This window comes from Bombyx mandarina, chromosome 04 (assembly GCF_030267445.1).
Source record: "Bombyx mandarina strain Sakado chromosome 04, ASM3026744v2".
Lineage (NCBI taxonomy): Eukaryota > Metazoa > Arthropoda > Insecta > Lepidoptera > Bombycidae > Bombyx > Bombyx mandarina.
Window position 1 is genome coordinate 14,575,764 of NC_143211.1, and position 17,181 is coordinate 14,592,944.

The window sequence follows — 17,181 nt, forward strand, 5'->3', positions numbered from 1 at the left end:
GCCTACTTTGTTGGACTGTAAAGCTGACCATGAATACTGCAGATCTGGTGGTGTCAAAATTCTTCAGTTTTATTTGTATTAGTTTGGGCATAAGACTTGAAGGATTTCATGATAGTTCCACTTCAAAGAGATCCCCATTGACCAATATTTATACGATATTTACTAGAGAGCGGACTGATGTATTAAACAATAATGTTTTGTTAATATAGAATAGTTCTTAAATAAATCCTTTTTTAACTTGGTTTCCCAATCTTTTAATTTACGTCATTGGCAAAAAGTAAACGCTATTGCCAAAAGAAGAAAAAAGAAAAAAATCATTATTATAGTATTTCATAGTTGAGATCGAATCTCATACAAAATGAAAACATTATTGTAGCTCTGTAACTGTTACCAGTCAGAAAAAAATACAAGTCATTTTCGAAACTCGAAACGACAGTCGAACAAGTAAACCGATTTTTTCATCGGTGCACTAAAAATCGATTAGTTTTTGTGCTGGAGAAATCGATACCGAAGCAAAAAGCTATCTTTCATAAGCAATGACGCGACTGTATTCCGAACCGTTAGGCATTAAGCGCCTAACTGTTACGATTTTGCTTAAGCAGCATCTGTTTTTATTTGTTCCATACGAATTCCATACGATTAGGCGACGTCGAGATTGCCACATCCTCTCTTTTCTCTATTCTATTCTTCACAATCCTGATGCCCCTATCTATCTCCGTGAACGCTTTGAATATCTGATTCCTGACGGCAAAGTTAGTCGACAAGCTACTTCTCTTCTTTTAAAAACTCCCATACACAGCTCTAGTCGCTATAGTGGCTCTTTCACAATACAAGCAATGCGATTATGGAATTCTCTCCCTCAACCTATTCGTGCTAGTTCCTCTCTAGAAGTTTTTAAGAGTCAAATGAAGAAACATTTCCTGTCACTTTAATCGTATTTAAGTTATTGTTTTATGTATTTTTATTTATATATATTTTTCATTTAATATTAGATATTTTTTTTAATGCTTAGTTTAAAAATCATGCTTTAATAGCTCTTATATTGTACACTATTCCCCTCTTATACATCGTATTTCTCTCTGATAATGGTTTGCTGGAAGAAAACTCATGAATGAGTTAAGCTCGCCTTTGTACATAGTATTTAGACATTCTTTAAATCTGTTTTTATTGTATTTTCTTTTTGTGTACAATAAGTATAAATAAAAATAAAAAAATCGAGTTGTAGGTGTGGGCTGGTGGTTTGTTTTTCGAAACAGTTCTGGCCACACGCGCTTTGAAATAGGAGAAGAATGGTCAAGTTTCAAAAGACACTCTCGTAAATTTCGTATCGAAAAAGGTGGGTAGAACTTTTTTCGTAATTTTCGTTAGAATGTATAAATATTCATTTACGATAATTTAAATATGTATATATAAAGACAATTTACTTGCTTTTAATATGCTTTGCTATCCAGTTTATTTGGATGGTTGCAGAGTTAGGGTCCCTGAGATGTGAGGTTTTTTTTTATAAATTATTTTTGGGATATTTTTCTCTGGAAGTATTGATTGTGACTGCAAATATTGTGAATGCATATGAAGATATTACGTTACTTCAAATCGCATAATCTATAAAACGGTAAATTGCAAGAAATGCTACAAGCAAGAAATTTCATACACCTGCTTGTGGTAGAAATTAAATGTTCACGAAATTTTATTCATAAGAGATAATTAAAAATTCCTTTTGTCCTCTTTTGAATCTTTGTTTTTTATTTATTTTTTATTAAGCCATTGTAACGATCGACTTGTTTTAAGTAGTAGATTACTCAGACGCGACAGATTTTTACTTTACTATAAAATTACTACTACCATAATAAGTGTTTGTAAAAGATATTTAGTGTTCAGAATTTGGCTCGAGCTTGCTTTACTCCCTTGTGTATTGTGTTGTGTATACACTTGTGTATACACTGTAACCTTAACACAAGAAAAATCCTGTGTTTTAGCAACAAAATAAAAACTATGTTTTAAAATCATTGAAAATAATACGAACACTGCAGTGATAGTTAACTTGATATTCGACTCGTGTCCGCATTTTTTTTTTTTTTTTTCCCTACCTATGCTGATAGCCTTGAGAGGCTATTTCAGCTTCACCCTAACGTTTGTAGGTGAGCTCGCGGGGCTCAACCGGAGAGTTGCTAACACTGACCCTAGCAAGAGCAGTGCTTCGCAGAGTCTACCACCGGATCGGAAACGCGACCCACTGAGAAGATCCGGCGAGAAACTCAGTGGGCTGTGTCTATGGGTTAGTTCGCTCGTCGAGCCCTTCGTCGCAAGCGACGGGTTCGACGAGGACGGTGACCGGTGCTTGTGGTGCCTAAAAGCACCGTTAGTGGATCAGGAGGATCCGTAATGACGTGCTTTGGGCGACGTCGACGGTTTACCATTCGGTCTACTGGGTCGGGTATGTAATTTCCAGCGGCTACGATGAGAGGGTTCTCATGTCGTGCCGCCTTCTCAAAATGGCGCAGCGATGCCGACTGTAGATACTTACTAAAAGAGTCGAGTTCCAGGTCGTCGTGGAGATCCACATTCCTAAGGAACCAAGGCGCTCCGACGGCTATCCTGCAGAATCGTGATTGAATAACCTGAAGGGATTTCAAGTTGGTGCGGGCTGCGTGAGCGAACACTACGCTTGCATACGTCATGACGGGGCGTATACAAGTTTTGTAGAGAGTTACCTTATTGCGGAGGGACAGTTTGCTTCGACTACAAAGCATTGGATAGAGTCGTCCTAGAATAAACGCGGCGCGGTCGCGTACCGTTTTTATATGGGGACGGAATGTCATCCCTCTGTCGAGGGTGACGCCTAGATATTTGACCTTCGAGACCCACGGAATGGGCTGGCCAAAGAGAGTGATGGGACTAACGGCGGAGGTGTTTGCGCGCCTACTACGGAGTGGGATGCTCGAAGTGATGTTCGGAGGGCGACCCCTTTTGAAGAGCACCGCTGCGCTTTTCGTGGGGTTGATGTCTATTCGCCACTTCCGAAACCACTGTCCCATGGTGGCTACTGCGATCTGGAGTCGCCGATGAAGCAGCGACATCTTCCTACACGAGTAGTAGATAGCCGTGTCATCGGCGAAGAGCGCTAGATGGGTCTCCGGAGACCGGGGTATATCATTGATATACAAACTAAATAATAACGGGGAGAGCGCGGAGCCTTGCGGGACTCCGGCGGTCAGTTGACGGGGACGAGAACGAGTTCCCTCTACTCGATATCGAAACGAACGGTTCGACAAGAAGTCTCGTATGATGAGCACGAGTCTGTCTGGCACTCCCATGTTGTACAGTTTATAAATTAAACCGTTGTGCCAGACTTTGTCGAACGCCTTCGCGATGTCGAAGAAGAGGGCGCCGGTCGGGATTTGTTTACGCCTATTTAGTCCTATCAGAATGTGCTCCGTGAGGCGGTGCACTTGTTGTACGCACGAGTGCTTAGAGCGGAATCCGAACTGTTCGTCAATAAGAATTTTGTTCGCGGTAACAAAATCCCAGAGGCGTTTCCTAAGGAGCCGTTCGTAAATTTTTCCTATCGTCGAGAGGAGACTAATCGGACGGTAACTAGAAGTTTCGTTTGTCGGTTTGCCCGGCTTATGTATACCGATAACGTCCGCTTCTTTCCACACCGCGGGAAAGATGCAGTGCGTCATAGCGGCATTTAAAATTGTAGCCAACATTGCTATCAGTTGGACTGGCAAAAATTTTAGCGCGCGGTTGTGGATGCCGTCGGAGCCGGGTGCCTTCCTAGGTTGGAGGTTGTGGATCGCGTCTCTAACTTCGTCAGTGGTAATGGGGGGTAACGCGTCCGAGGGCGGCAGGGAAGCTCTGCGCTCGACCTCCCTGTCGACTAACTCGGTGTGTTCGGGGTCCGCGTGTTGAGTGCTGGTGGTGCACTGCTCTTGCAGTGCATCGGCCAGCAGCTCAGCCTTGTCATCGTCATCGAATGCCGGTGGTTGGCCTGAAGGGCGTATGAGGGGAGGCATAGTAGCGGTAGTTTCGGATTTGAGAGTCCTAGCTAGTCGCCAGTATGCTTGGTGGGAGGGCGCGAGTTGTTCTAGATAACTATGCCAATTATCGTTACGCGCGTCGCTTAAGCGGGAGTGGACTTCGCGTTGTAGACGACGCATCCGAATCCGGTTTGAATGCGTGGGAAGACGATCGTAGGCCCGGATTGCCGCGTTCCTAACTCTTAAGAAATTCCTAAGATCGGGGGACAGTCTGATGCGGTGGAAGCTGTCCTCCACATCGACTTCTTTTGAAGATCTAATGATCGCGGAAGAGATGTGATCGGTAATGATGTTTATGGATTCGACGGTGTCCTCGGGGGATGGATTCGAATCCGGGCCGCAAGGGAGGATTGGCGGAGCGGCGTCGGCTAGGCACGTGCCCAGCTTATTCCAATCCACCATGGTCCTCGTAACAGTGACTGGGTTGTGAGGGCGACCGAGCTGCATAACGACAGGTCGGTGGTCTGAGTCGAGCTCTGACATTGCTTCGATGGAACGTAAGCGCAGAGTTACGTTCCTAAGCAATGCCAGGTCTATAGTGCTCGGACGGAGCGCGATGTTATACGGATAACATGTTGGAGTTGGGGGACCGACTATTTCAAAGGTGAGGTCGTCTATAAACGCGTCGAGACGCCTACCGTTGACGTTTGTACGATGGCAGTTCCACCTAGTGTGGTGGCAATTTAGATCACCTGCCAGGATGACAGAGTCTCCCATGCCGAACAGTGACTCGATGTCACTGCTCAGAAGGGGCTTGTCCGGGGGGAGATAAACGGATGCGTGTCCTCAATCATTCAGTGATGCAAATGAATCAGTTTCGTTTCCCCCCGAAAGTGCATCACTTCCGATCGATCCCCATTCGTTCAATTCCTTAGAGTACAACGCTCCTTGTTAAGAACACAATGGAAATTTCATTGGAGTTTAGATCGTGACGCCGGTCGATCTATGCTCTAACGATATTTTAGTTTGCATTAAATTAGCATTGGTTCTTTACTCTAATATGATTTTTTTAAACCATCTATATCTATATATATATAAAAATGAATTGCTGTTCGTTAGTCTCACTAAAACTCGAGAACGGCTGGACCGCTTTGGCTAATTTTGGTCTTGAATTATTCGTGAAAGTCCAGGGAAGGTTTAAAAGGTAGATAAATATGAAAATGCTCGGAATTGAATAAAAATAAAAAAAAAAATTTCTTCGATGTCGGACGGATTCCTTTTGTTTGTTTTAGGTTTATTGTATACAAAAGTTTAGGTATTTTATTTATCGATTGAGGCACTGCGAAGTCTGCCGGGTCAGCTAGTTCTGTAATAAAAATACTATTTTTCGTAGTCTAATCATGTAAATGAGAATTCCGCGGCTAATATTACTGGGTTCTCACTAAAAAACTCCGGGCTCTGTTGAGTTACATGTCTTGTAACTTCACTGATGACAAAAGGAGGCGTGGAAGAAGGAATTTGAAAAGATTGTCTTCTACTTAAAAGTGTTCTAGCGTCTACATTAAAACCACACTATTCATCAATAAATATCGTTGAAATTATTATAATTTCAGACCATCATAATACTGTGCATAACACTGTGAAATATTGCAACATGAATGTAAATTGAAACAGGAATATATTGCAGGAAGTGACATACATTATTTCTCTATCGTATCCTAAATCAGCACTAGCATTTCTATAATCACATATAGGTGTGTGTATGTGCTAACAATAGCGATATTTTGTAGCAGTACACACCTGCGTGTGACGTCATCGCCCGGAACCTACCCTGCGCCTTATCCATGAATTAGCATTTCCCGAGGCGAGACCTGCTTTCCTGTTTGACGGTAGGGCTGTAACGATGTAATACTTTAAGATAGACTTTCCTTATGGCAAACAGAGAATGAAGATTGACATATAATTGGTGTATGTATGGTTTTCAAATTTATCTTATACCTTCCTGAAAACATCCGATGTACGAATTGGTTCAGGTATAATTGAAGACAAATCTTCAATCGTTTGTAACGTAAGCAAAATAGGTCTAGTTTTTACTGATCAATATTTTTATTAGTTTGCCAATTTAAGTTTTTTTTATTGCTTAGATGGGTGGACGAGCTCACAGCCCACCTGATGTTAAGTGGTTACTGGAGCCCATAGACATCTACAACGTAAATACGCCACCCACCTTGAAATCTAAGTTCTAAGGTCTCAGGTATAGTTACAACGGCTGCCCCACCCTTCAAACCGAAACGCATTACTGCTTCACGGCAGAAATAGGCAGGGTGGTGGTACCTACCCGTGCGGACTCACAAGAAGTCCTACCACCAGTAAAAGGTTTTTTTAATTGTATACAACCCTAAGCGATTGGCGCGTTTGTAGCTCGATGTACTGCTGCTGCGGCTTGTAGTTGCAGTCATGTAGTAGTTTAGCAATGTTTAGCAGACGTAATAGGCAGAACAATGCAACCCCTACTTATTTTGGTACCGAATTTCGAGGATGATTTCGTTCAAGAAACATTTTTGTTCACGAGGTCGTAATTTATTTGAGTTGCTTTTGTTAATTTAGAACGAATGTTTTCAAAATAGTCACTGCTCACGTCACTCGTTTGTCAATGCGTGGTAATCAAAACAAATCCTGACGTGATATGAGCGTTAAGACAGCTCAATATCCAAACCAGGCTCTCTAACATCTGCCTCAAGAGGAAATTTGAGTTTTTCGGTCACATTGCCAGAAAGAGCGGTGACAGTCTTGAAAAATTGATAGTAACTGGCAAGGTTGCAGGCAAAAGGTCTCGTGGCCACAATCCAATGCGCTGGTCCGACCAAATCCGCACCAGTCTGGATACCACAGTCTACGATGCCATACACACCGCTGAGAACAGAGGAAGATATCGAAACGTCATCCACAGAAGGATAATGGGAGGAGATGGTCACGACCCTCAGACATGCGGAGTGCGACTCAGGGAGGAGGAGGATATGAGCGTGTTTGGGATACAACATTAATTGTCTAGCTGCCAGCCCTAATGGCAACAGCATGAATTATGCGACCCGCTCCACTACCCGTTTTTGTCGGGATCTTGTTTATGAATGAGCCCATGTATTTATAGACAGTTTTCCTTTACAAGTGTCGTAATTATCTCAACAAGGCTTGTAGTTTCAAGACTTGGAGATTGATATAGGATGCATTAAATTAAATAAACGCTTAGTATCTTCTACATTTTGTATCTGAAATGTTGTAGTGATTTGAAAATCAATACAATGAAACCCGGGACAATTTTGTTACGCTTCCGAATTTATTTATATGTCTAGTTTCTATTGCAAAGCTGTCACAAAATTGTTTCTGTTCAAATGATACTGATAGTATCGTGTCGATTTTTTAAAAAATTTTTATTTGTATTTTTCGTTCAAAGATCATGCAAAAACTACTGATACCATTTTTATTAAACTTTTGTATTTAAAAGGTTATATAGTTAACAATATACCTATATATTGTTGTCTCTATCTTATTTTTCTGCGATGATTGGAGTTGGAAAAAGGCTATGAAGTCAAAAAATAAATTCATAATTAAGTGCAAGGATTCTGAGGAGAATAATATTTGGATAAATATATGTCGGAGAAACCGCATTATTAACACCATCATCAGACATCATAGGGGCGAATAGGCTAATCGAGTTAAAATAAATATTGAGTACATAAAACACATTTGTAGTCTTAAACAATTTAGAAATCTTCTCTTGACGTTAGCAAAGGAAAACTAAATGAACAGTTCTTAGGATGGAATGGTTCTTTTGTGGTCGTCGTGGCCTAACGGATAAGATGTCCGGTGCATTCGTGTTGAAGCGATGCACCGGTGTTCGAATCCCGCAGGCGGGTACCAATTTTTCTAATGAAATACGTACTCAACAAATGTTCACGATTGACTTCCACGGTGAAGGAATAACATCGTGTAATAAAAATGAAACCCGCAAAATTATAATTTGCGTAATTACTGGTGGTAGGACCTCTTGTGAGTCCGCACGGGTAGGTACCACCGCCCCGCCTATTTCTGCCGTGAAGCAGTAATGCGTTTCGGTTTGAAGGGTGGGGCAGCCGTTGTGACTATATGAGACCTTAGAACTATATCTCAAGGTGTGTGGCGCATTTACGTTGTAGATGTCTATGGGCTCCAGTAACCACTTAACATCAGGTGGGCTGTGAGCTCGTCCACACAGCAAAGCAATAAAAAAAAAAAAAAAAAAAAAAAAAAAAATGGAGGCACCGCTCTTCAAGAAGGCTGGTTGGTAAGTGTAAATGGCGTCTATGAACGTCTCTCGGGAATTTTGCTGCGCTTCGTTTTGCTACCAAACTAATGACCGTCTCCGACATATATATTCCAGATTCCAAGGCCCAAGGCAACAGCTATTTTAATCTGTACTCATAAGCTGTGCAGAACTGTATTATCTGATAGATTAGATTATCTGATATAAATGATCAGAACCCGATATCTTTCACAGAATTTCATTTGGCCATCGAGGCGGTAAACGCGTATATCACTTTGATTGAATTGCGAATATTGGGCCAGAATTATATTTATTTTACCTCTTTTTCTGACACTCATTAAAAATTGGTCTTGGTTTTTTATCCGTAATGATTTTTATTTTCAAAACAATCTGCGCGGTATAATCTCTTGCACGCCTTTATGATCCAATCCCGGTGCACAGCAACCCCAGTGTATACGCTGTAACCGTCCGCGATATATGACAACACACCGACTAGTATCTGTGGTTGGCTGGTCACTAAGCCATTGCCGGCGTCATCTCTGAAACATGTGAATAACTAATTTGAGTCTCCGCTCTTGTATCTCCGAGGCACTAGTCGTCGAATTCGGTTGAGTTCTGTGTCATCCGAGATCTGGACGAGGTTTAATGAGCAAAGAGAAGCTTAACTCAGTTCAGCTACCGTCCTGAGCGCGTAGACGAAAGTCCGGTACTTTCTTCCTGGCCCAACAAAAGGTATCGAAAATTGATTTTGTACTAGAAACTACAGGAGAAATCGCGGATACTTTACCAGCGCTACTGACATTAGAAACACACTAAGTTTTGTCAAGCGCTGTAATGCAATCTTTACCTAAATCAAACACCTCGTTTAACGACAATATTATTTATTACGAATACCTTCATTCATTGAGCTACAGCAAATGTCATGTAATTAATCTTTTAAAAATATTTGATAATGCATTGTAAGCTTCGTCTGATAGATGAGGTAGGAAGAAACAGACAAAACGAAAGTAAAAACTTTTCTTATTAGGATAGGCGGCTTTACCTACCATACCTACTTTACCTATGCCAGGGGCTCCCAAACTTATTTTGTCTACTGCCCACTTTGAGAATAAATTATTTTTTACCGCCCCCATTTTTCACCTACTATAAACCATTATAGCGAGAGCTCAGTCGGTGTCTAAGAGCCCTCCTAGATGAAAGTACAAATCGCCTCCCAAGCCTCTACACAACGCCCCCAGTTTTTTCTGGGTCTTTTACCGCCCCCCCTTTAGGCGTGCATTGCCTACAAGGGGGCGTTATCGCCCACTTTGGGAAAGGCTGACCTATGCGATCTACGTTGCACTATGTGCAGTGGTGTTAGGGGGCACCAGCCTCGGTACTTTCAATTAACCGTTACATTTGTACCTATTCCATTTTGACCGCACGCTTAATAAAGGACGCGGTGATCATTGCACACGGGTGCTACACTGGTTAGAGACATCTTATCAGCATAGCCGGGTAAGCGTTTAAAAGAGCTTATCAACATTACAAGCCTCAACCCAAGGTTTCTACTCTCAAAATAATAGCGTATCATTACTTCTACTACACTAAAGATGATGATGAATCGTGGCCATGTAGTTTACTACTACTGGTTTACTACATGGCCATGTTTGATTTACGAGCTTAGTACATGTTTCTAGCAGCTAAATCTATAACTTACTTATGATTGTTTCCAATAATAGGTACGCAGCACAGCGTTCCTCCTCCGACATTGTATCCTGTGATCTGGCTGCATTCTTGCTGCGTCATGATCTCTTGTTTAGTCGCTTTAAGCGATCGGCGGCTACTGAAATCCCCGAGTTTCTCGAACTGGAAATATTCATTTCATACGATTAAGCATGCACGTATTGTGTAAAGCGATTTATCACTTGATTTGACAGATGTTTTGGGCTGGTTTGGATGTTTTCTGGTAATACAATAAATAAATGTCCTGCTAAAAGGTTTATTTTAAGTTTTATCTTTATATATTCTGTTTTCGCCTTTCAAAAGTTCTACAGTTCTTATCTTTTTGCGAACCATTTAACGAAACAACGTATAATAATACTAGCTTTTGCCCGCGACTTCGTCCGCGTGGAATAATAGTTCACAAATAATGCTTTATTTTAGAACAAATTTGGTTAGCATAAAAAACGTTATAGTGAGCCAACCTTAACATATAGACATATGCTGTCGCGGACTTTTTTTAGATCTTTTAAAGGAGAACAATTCTGTCATACATTATTTTAGCGAAACTTTGACCGTTTCTGCAGCGCACGAAGCGGAAGCTCTCAAAAGGTAAACATAGCCCCGATTTTGAAACATTCTTTATTGGTGCTCCGCTTGTATTGGTCTTAGCGTGATGTTACATAGCATAAATACGATAAATGACTGAAAGAATTTTTCAAATCGGACCAGTAGTTTCTGAGATTAGCGCGTTGAAACAGACAAACTCTTCACATTTATAATATTAGTATAGATTGGTAAGATGCGCCTCGAAGGTATCAACGATATATAGCTACAATAAGTCATTTTAATGAAGACAGTTAATGTTTACGTATATTTTAATCCAAATTAAATAAATAAATAAATAAGCCTTTATTGCTGTTAGAGTTTAACTTATTTAACTAAACATAAAATGATAATAATAGAGGTAAGAAAAGTATAAAATTAACTTATACTAAAACATATCTCGGCATTCGGCTTATCTCTCCTCTTAACAGCTTGTCTTTCGACAAAGGCCTCCTCTAAGGATTTCCATTTGCTTTTGTCCTTTACTGTACGTAACCATCCTGGCCCAGCTATTTGCTTCAAGTCGTCTTCCCATCGCTTCGGCTGTCTTCCTCTGATTCTTTTGTTTTCTCTAGGGTACCATTCCGTTATTATTCTGGTCCATTTTTCTTTTTTTTCTCTCATCATATGTCCCGTCCCGTATACTATACTCGAAGTATCTCCCGTTCCTGGATAGATTTTCTGTATTTTTGTGGCGGTGGACCGACGATCTAGTCAAAGTGGCTGGTAGGGACTAGATACTAAAGGCAAGAGACCGAAAAGAATAGGGTACATTTGAAGGGACCTACACTCGGCATTGGGTGAACACGGGTCGAAGAAGATAATTCAATATAATACCGCGCCATTAGAAAATGGGTTTTGGAGTATTTCTCGGCAATATCATAAAAAAAAAAACTGATTAATATTTCAAATAATTGCCTGTTTACGGTTTTCACTGAAAATGTTTCAGTACTTCTATGCCAAAACATGTAATCATTGGTATTTGATTTTTATTAAAACCAGAATTATTTTCAATTCGTTTCGCTTCAGATTATTACAAATTGTCTCCTTCTTTACCCGCTGTACTTTTTGTAGAGTACATTTATAATTCCGTCACGTAGATCCACGCAATCTCAGATGCTGCGTTTTGTCCGTTTTGTGATTAGACAATAGCATTAAAAAACGAAATTTAAAAGTATGTACTTACTTGAAAATAAACTGTCGAAATATCTTCGTGCACGTAACGACTGGATGCTTTTTATAGTATTTTATACATAGGTCTGGTGTAACGGCCGTCTGGTGTAGTGGTAAATGACATGGTCACTACTCAAGGGGTTCGCGGGTTCGTATCCCGCCAAGGGAAGATATTTGTATGATAAATATAAAATGTCTTTTCCAGGGTTATGGATGTATATTAAATATATGTATGTGTATAATAAAAATCTTACATTTATTTTCGTTATCTGGTACCTGTAGTACAAGTTCTTTACGAACTTAGCACGGGACCAGTTAACTAAATATTTCTTTATTTATTTATTATAGGTAGTATTTGTCTTCACTGACGATTATATATTAAAAATAGTTTTTTTTAGTCTTCAAATCTAATGTAGAAATTGAGAATATAGTTTACTTACGCTTTGTTTGCCCCAACCCACTGAAAACAGATCAGTTCGTGGCACTGGATCTTTGATTGACAGTGGGATCTTCTTGATGCTCTGCTGAAGTGGTACTCTATAATCCAGAAACGCCACTGCCAGATTGTTTTTACCATTCACCTCATTATATTTTCGATTTATTTCATAATTCCTGACTCTCCTGATAACCGAAGAATCTTTTGGTACGTTTGATCCGAAAAACGCGTGAATTTCGCCGCTCTTGATCCGGATATCGTCCATGCAGTGTGCTGCCGTCAGAACAGCTTGGACCATTATAAGGGAAGCTCCACACGAAGTCGGCCTGGTGGTTTTGAAATGCAGAAAACAAGCGTAGGAATAATCGTGTATTCCAACTTCGTATCCTTTGTAAATCAGAGGTTCCAAATCTTTAGTAACATTTGAGTGTTTCGATAAAGCAAATGGCCCGAGGACAGTTAAAACGTATAAATATAACAACAGATTATTCATTTCTAATGAATCAAATAAATTGCATTTTAACTAGGAGGTTACCCAGTTTAATGGCGTTTTCATTTGATTTTTAATTATTGCAGTTGCAAAACCATGAAAGTCAAATCATTATTTTATTGCCCGTAATTTTATTAACAAATCAATTTGAAAATGCAAACATTTAGCTTCGATTTTAGAACCATTTTGAAAGCTATGAAACATGGGTCTGAGAACTTAGGTCAAAAGGTTTATTTTATTGCAAATCCATTAAAATTCATTTTATTTGGATGAATTTGATTTTAGAAACAAAACATTTATAAATCTGTTTTGAATTTCTATTCTTGAATTTATTAAATTTTCTATTAACATGAAAGTGTTCAATACATACATTTCCCTTTAAATTATGGAATATTCTTCTGGCTTTGTACTATGTTTTGCATAGAATCAGAATGAAGTAGCACCGCATAAAAATGTAAATTATGAACTTAATAATGTACATAGAATAATGGAATGAAGGTTACATAGGAATAAATGTATTTCATATATCTTATTGTATAGGAAGATAGATTTTCTACCGAGTAGGTGTCTTCGTTCGCGGCAGACTGAACGCTGTTGTCAGAAACTTTGCATATTATATGCAATTTCTCCAAATAATTGTAGTGTAATTTGCGTAATTACTGGTGGTAGGACCTGTTGTGAGTCCGCGCGGATAGGTACCCAACACTCTGCCTATTTCTGCCGTGAAGCAGTAATGCGTTTCGGTTCGAAGGGTGGGGCAGCCGTTGTAACTATACTGAGACTTTAGAACTTGTATCTCAAGGTGGGTGGCGCGTCTACGTTGTAGATGTCTATGGGCTCCAGTAACCACTTAACACCAGGTGGGCTGTGAGCTCGGGTGGACGAGCTCGTCCACCCATCTTAGCAATACAAAATAAAAAAAAGATCTTAAATGTACTTATGTCGTCGAGTCTAGTCTATACTGTGTTCTTATAGTCACGCATTTCACCTAGTAGGCCCAGAACATCAAAAATTGCAAATAAATTTTAATAAATTTGAATTAAAAATAGTGTAAGAAAAAATGATTTTATTGTAAAAAAAGCGTCAAATTCAAATTTATTTTCAATTTTTTAGTTGGATTTTCTACAAAAGCGTAATTTGTTAGTTTTTTTAAACTATTATTTATTTTTGTAAAACAGCCGTCAAGCAGTCATTATGAGAACACAATACTTTGCCTTCATGTCTTTAGGCGGGTGGCGGATTCAACCACATCCACAAGAGTTCACAAGAAAAAGAGTCTAAGGTGGTTGTGTGAAGTGAACTTTTCTGCTCATAGGTGTTCTTTCAATTTGAAAAATAAGTATTATAAGTCTTCTTAAATTAATCCAGTACGTAATCTAATATAATAAATACATAAATGAAACAAAACGTCATAAGCGCATAACTTTCTGCTTTATTATTTGCACTAAAAGCAATTTACATTATCTCTTTAACCTTAAATTCATCTAATTTGAAAAAAATAAAAAACTAACTTTCAATCTACCAGTTTTTGAAAACAAAATACCCGTTTGGCGTTGTGTTTGATCCAATCATAATAATAGCCAACGTCTGTGTAGAATACGACGTTAGGCGCTTTTAAAGGAATCTTGTGGGATACCAATCCTATTTGTATGTATCCTCGGACTATCAAAGCACTGCCTGAGTCACCCCTAGATACGAACCAAAATTTTATTATTCACTTTACTTCAGAAAGAAGAGTTCAAGTTTAAATTTTCAAGAGGTAGAGTAAATGAAAGAAGTTAAGAGTTGAAATTTAAACTTTCAAGAGGTACAACAGTAAATTAATAAGTGCTTAATCGCAAAATGGTTTGTAAATGGGTTTTTTTTTTATTGCAAGTAAAATGTTGTGTAAAGTGATTAAGTGAAATTTCCAATTTATCTAAAAGGAGTTGTGTAAGAAGTTGTATTAATAAATTAACTGATCAAAATGCTGGGACTCTTATTGAATACCTAAATCAATAAACAAAGCAAAATATACCTGTAGCGATTGACTTACATAGCTGGATATTCTGAGGCTTTGGCATTGCTAGCGCAAATGGTTCCTGGTATTGCTTCATAGTTTGTTTCTTTGTAGCAGCTATTCTGATTTCGGACAATTTGATCCAAATATTTTAACACAGGAATCACTCTGATATTGATTTCCTTTAAAAAAAACCTTTAAAAATTAGTATTGTGACAAAGGATAATTTGTTAAAAACAAACATGAAATACATCGTGTCTAAAAGAAGTAAATATAAGAAGACAATGTTCAAGTATATTGTTGTGGCTATGGAAACCTTTACTGATATGTTTATATATCTAATTGAACATTATTGTGTGTGTGCTTTGATTACTATCTTTACTTTGATATGTACTATTTAATTATTCTTATTAGTTTTATTATCTTTTTCTTAGTATTTTTTATTTCTTCTTTCCCTTCGAGTTTAATAGAATAGGTAGACATTTGGATAAATTAAAAAAACGGAAAATAAACGTATTTGTTTGAGGGATACCTAATATGAAAAGAGTTGGATAGCAGATTTCAAAGTTTTGAGCTCGTTTGTCGAATTGGTTAAGTATCGTGAAGCTAAATAAGAAATGGTTTCACTAAGATATTATTATAAGAAATAGTACAAAACAAAATTACGTCAACCACTCCCCAACCAGCGACAAATGCTTTTTCTTTATAAGGCGGGTTCCTCATCAGGGCTACTCTTTGTATTTTCGAAGTGAATCTCAACGGCTTAGATAGCCCAATGAGACCTAGATCCGAATGTAACGTCGACGGATCATAATTTTCATGTATAATGTATCTTCCAGCTTTTATTGTCAAACCCATATTTTTGTTTTCACTTCCGACAGTAACGAGAATTTCCTTTGCCTCTTCTAAGCAATGAGCCGCGGTCAGCAACATCATCTGATTGATTATCGATGATCCACATTGCCATTTGCGGACATTACCGGTTGGTGTGACGCAACCGGCTCTCAAAAAAGCTGAGTGGGGATATTCCTTGATTGACGCCAAATATCCGCCCACAATAAAACCAGACATCTCACATACTGTCCGTTCCGACCAAATTAACAAAATTGCGATTACTTTCAACATATGCATCGTAAATATGAATAGCAATATTTTGAATGTTCTGTTGTTCGTAACCGTTAAATATTAATCCACGCTAATGTTCATCGTTAAATGATTTTATGATCCAATTAATAATTGGCTGGGTTTTTGAAAAGAACGATATTAATTATTGATGTACCTATATATCGTGGGGTGAAAGGCTATTTGGTTTAAGCGAAATTTTTGCAACTTTACAGCAGACGTTAGTTTAAAAATTTTGAAAAAGAAAATTTTTTCTTCTGCTTTTTGAATGGAGTAAACTTAATTGAAGTTCAATTAAAAACATCGAACTTTTGATGTTAATCTATTTATATATATAAAAATGAATTGCTGTTCGTTAGTCTCGCTAAAACTCGAGAACGGCTGAACCATTTAGCTAATTTTGGTCTTTAATTATTCGTGGAAGTCCAGAGAAGGTTTAAAAGGTATATAAATATGAAAATGCTCGGAATTAAATAAAAATAACAATTTTGTTTGTCCTTTGATGTGTCCCCCATCGGACGGATTCCTTTTGTCTTTTATTTATCGATTGAGGCACTACGAAGTCTGCCGGGTCAGCTAGTACGAAATAAAACGGACCTTTAATTGCAAACAGAAATGTCGCTTAAACCAAACATCCTTTCACTCTTCGATATGTATTGTTATGCTATTTTTTATTGCTTTTTTTTTACTTACGTTTTACGTTTTTCTTTTAAGGTCTTACGGTGCATTTAGTGTTCACTGAGTCATTACGGATCCTCCCAGTCCATTAACGGTGCTTTTAGGTACCTCAAACACCAGTCACCGTCCTCGCCGAACCCGTCGCTTGCAACAAAGGGCTCAACAAGTAAATTAACACATAGACACAGCCCACTGAGTTTCTCGCCGGATCTTCTCAGTGGGTCGCGTTTCCGATTAGGTGGTAGATTCTACGAAGCACTGCTCTTGCTAGGGCCAGTGTTACAACACTCCCGGTTTGCGTGAACTCACTTATACCTTAAGGAGAAGCTGAAATAGCCTGTCAATGCTATCAGCATAGGTAGGAAAAAAAATGATTGACCGGAATTGTACAAAAGTTAGGCACGCGGTTCTTGTACGCCATCTTGAAAATCAAAGTATATACTGCATTTGCAAAAAGTTTCAATGATTTGATTAAAACTAAAATAATTTTACTATTTAATGTCGTCGGGTTTTTTATTAACATTTTTTCTAATGTGTCTGTTCTTACAGTTTTTGTGGTCCCGGACGACCAAATTATTATTCCTCGATATTAGAATGAATTACCTTAAATTTTGTAAATAAACATGTACTTTTTTTTGCACACACGAAGAAGTAACTGTATTTTAAGGTCTGGCAGTTTGTTCGAATGTGAATGTC

The 17,181-nt window shown here is 38.7% G+C and overlaps 1 protein-coding gene across 1 annotated transcript; it reads right to left on the bottom strand.

Annotated features, from left to right (window-relative positions):
• Positions 1-8,638: 8,638 nt before the first annotated feature.
• On the bottom strand, positions 8,639-12,899 carry LOC114246038 (trypsin beta-like). The gene is made up of 3 exons (XM_028178415.2): positions 12,189-12,899; positions 9,980-10,143; positions 8,639-8,819 (listed from the first exon to the last, which is right to left on the bottom strand). The coding sequence occupies exons 1-3, from the start codon at positions 12,687-12,689 to the stop codon at positions 8,639-8,641; spliced, it is 846 nt and encodes a 281-aa protein (XP_028034216.2). The 5' UTR covers positions 12,690-12,899.
• Between the last annotated feature and the right edge of the window lie 4,282 nt (positions 12,900-17,181).

Excerpts from the sequence above, each read along its gene's own strand:
- LOC114246038 (XM_028178415.2), bottom strand. The coding sequence starts at position 12,689 with ATGAATAATCTGTTGTTATATTTATACGTTTTAACTGTCCTCGGGCCA. Across the intron at positions 10,144-12,188 it reads AACAAAGCGTAAGTAAACTA|AATGAATATTTCCAGTTCGA; the intron begins TATTCTCAATTT and ends TTAATCGTATGA. Across the intron at positions 8,820-9,979 it reads ATTATTGGAAACAATCATAA|AGATGACGCCGGCAATGGCT; the intron begins GTAAGTTATAGA and ends CACATGTTTCAG.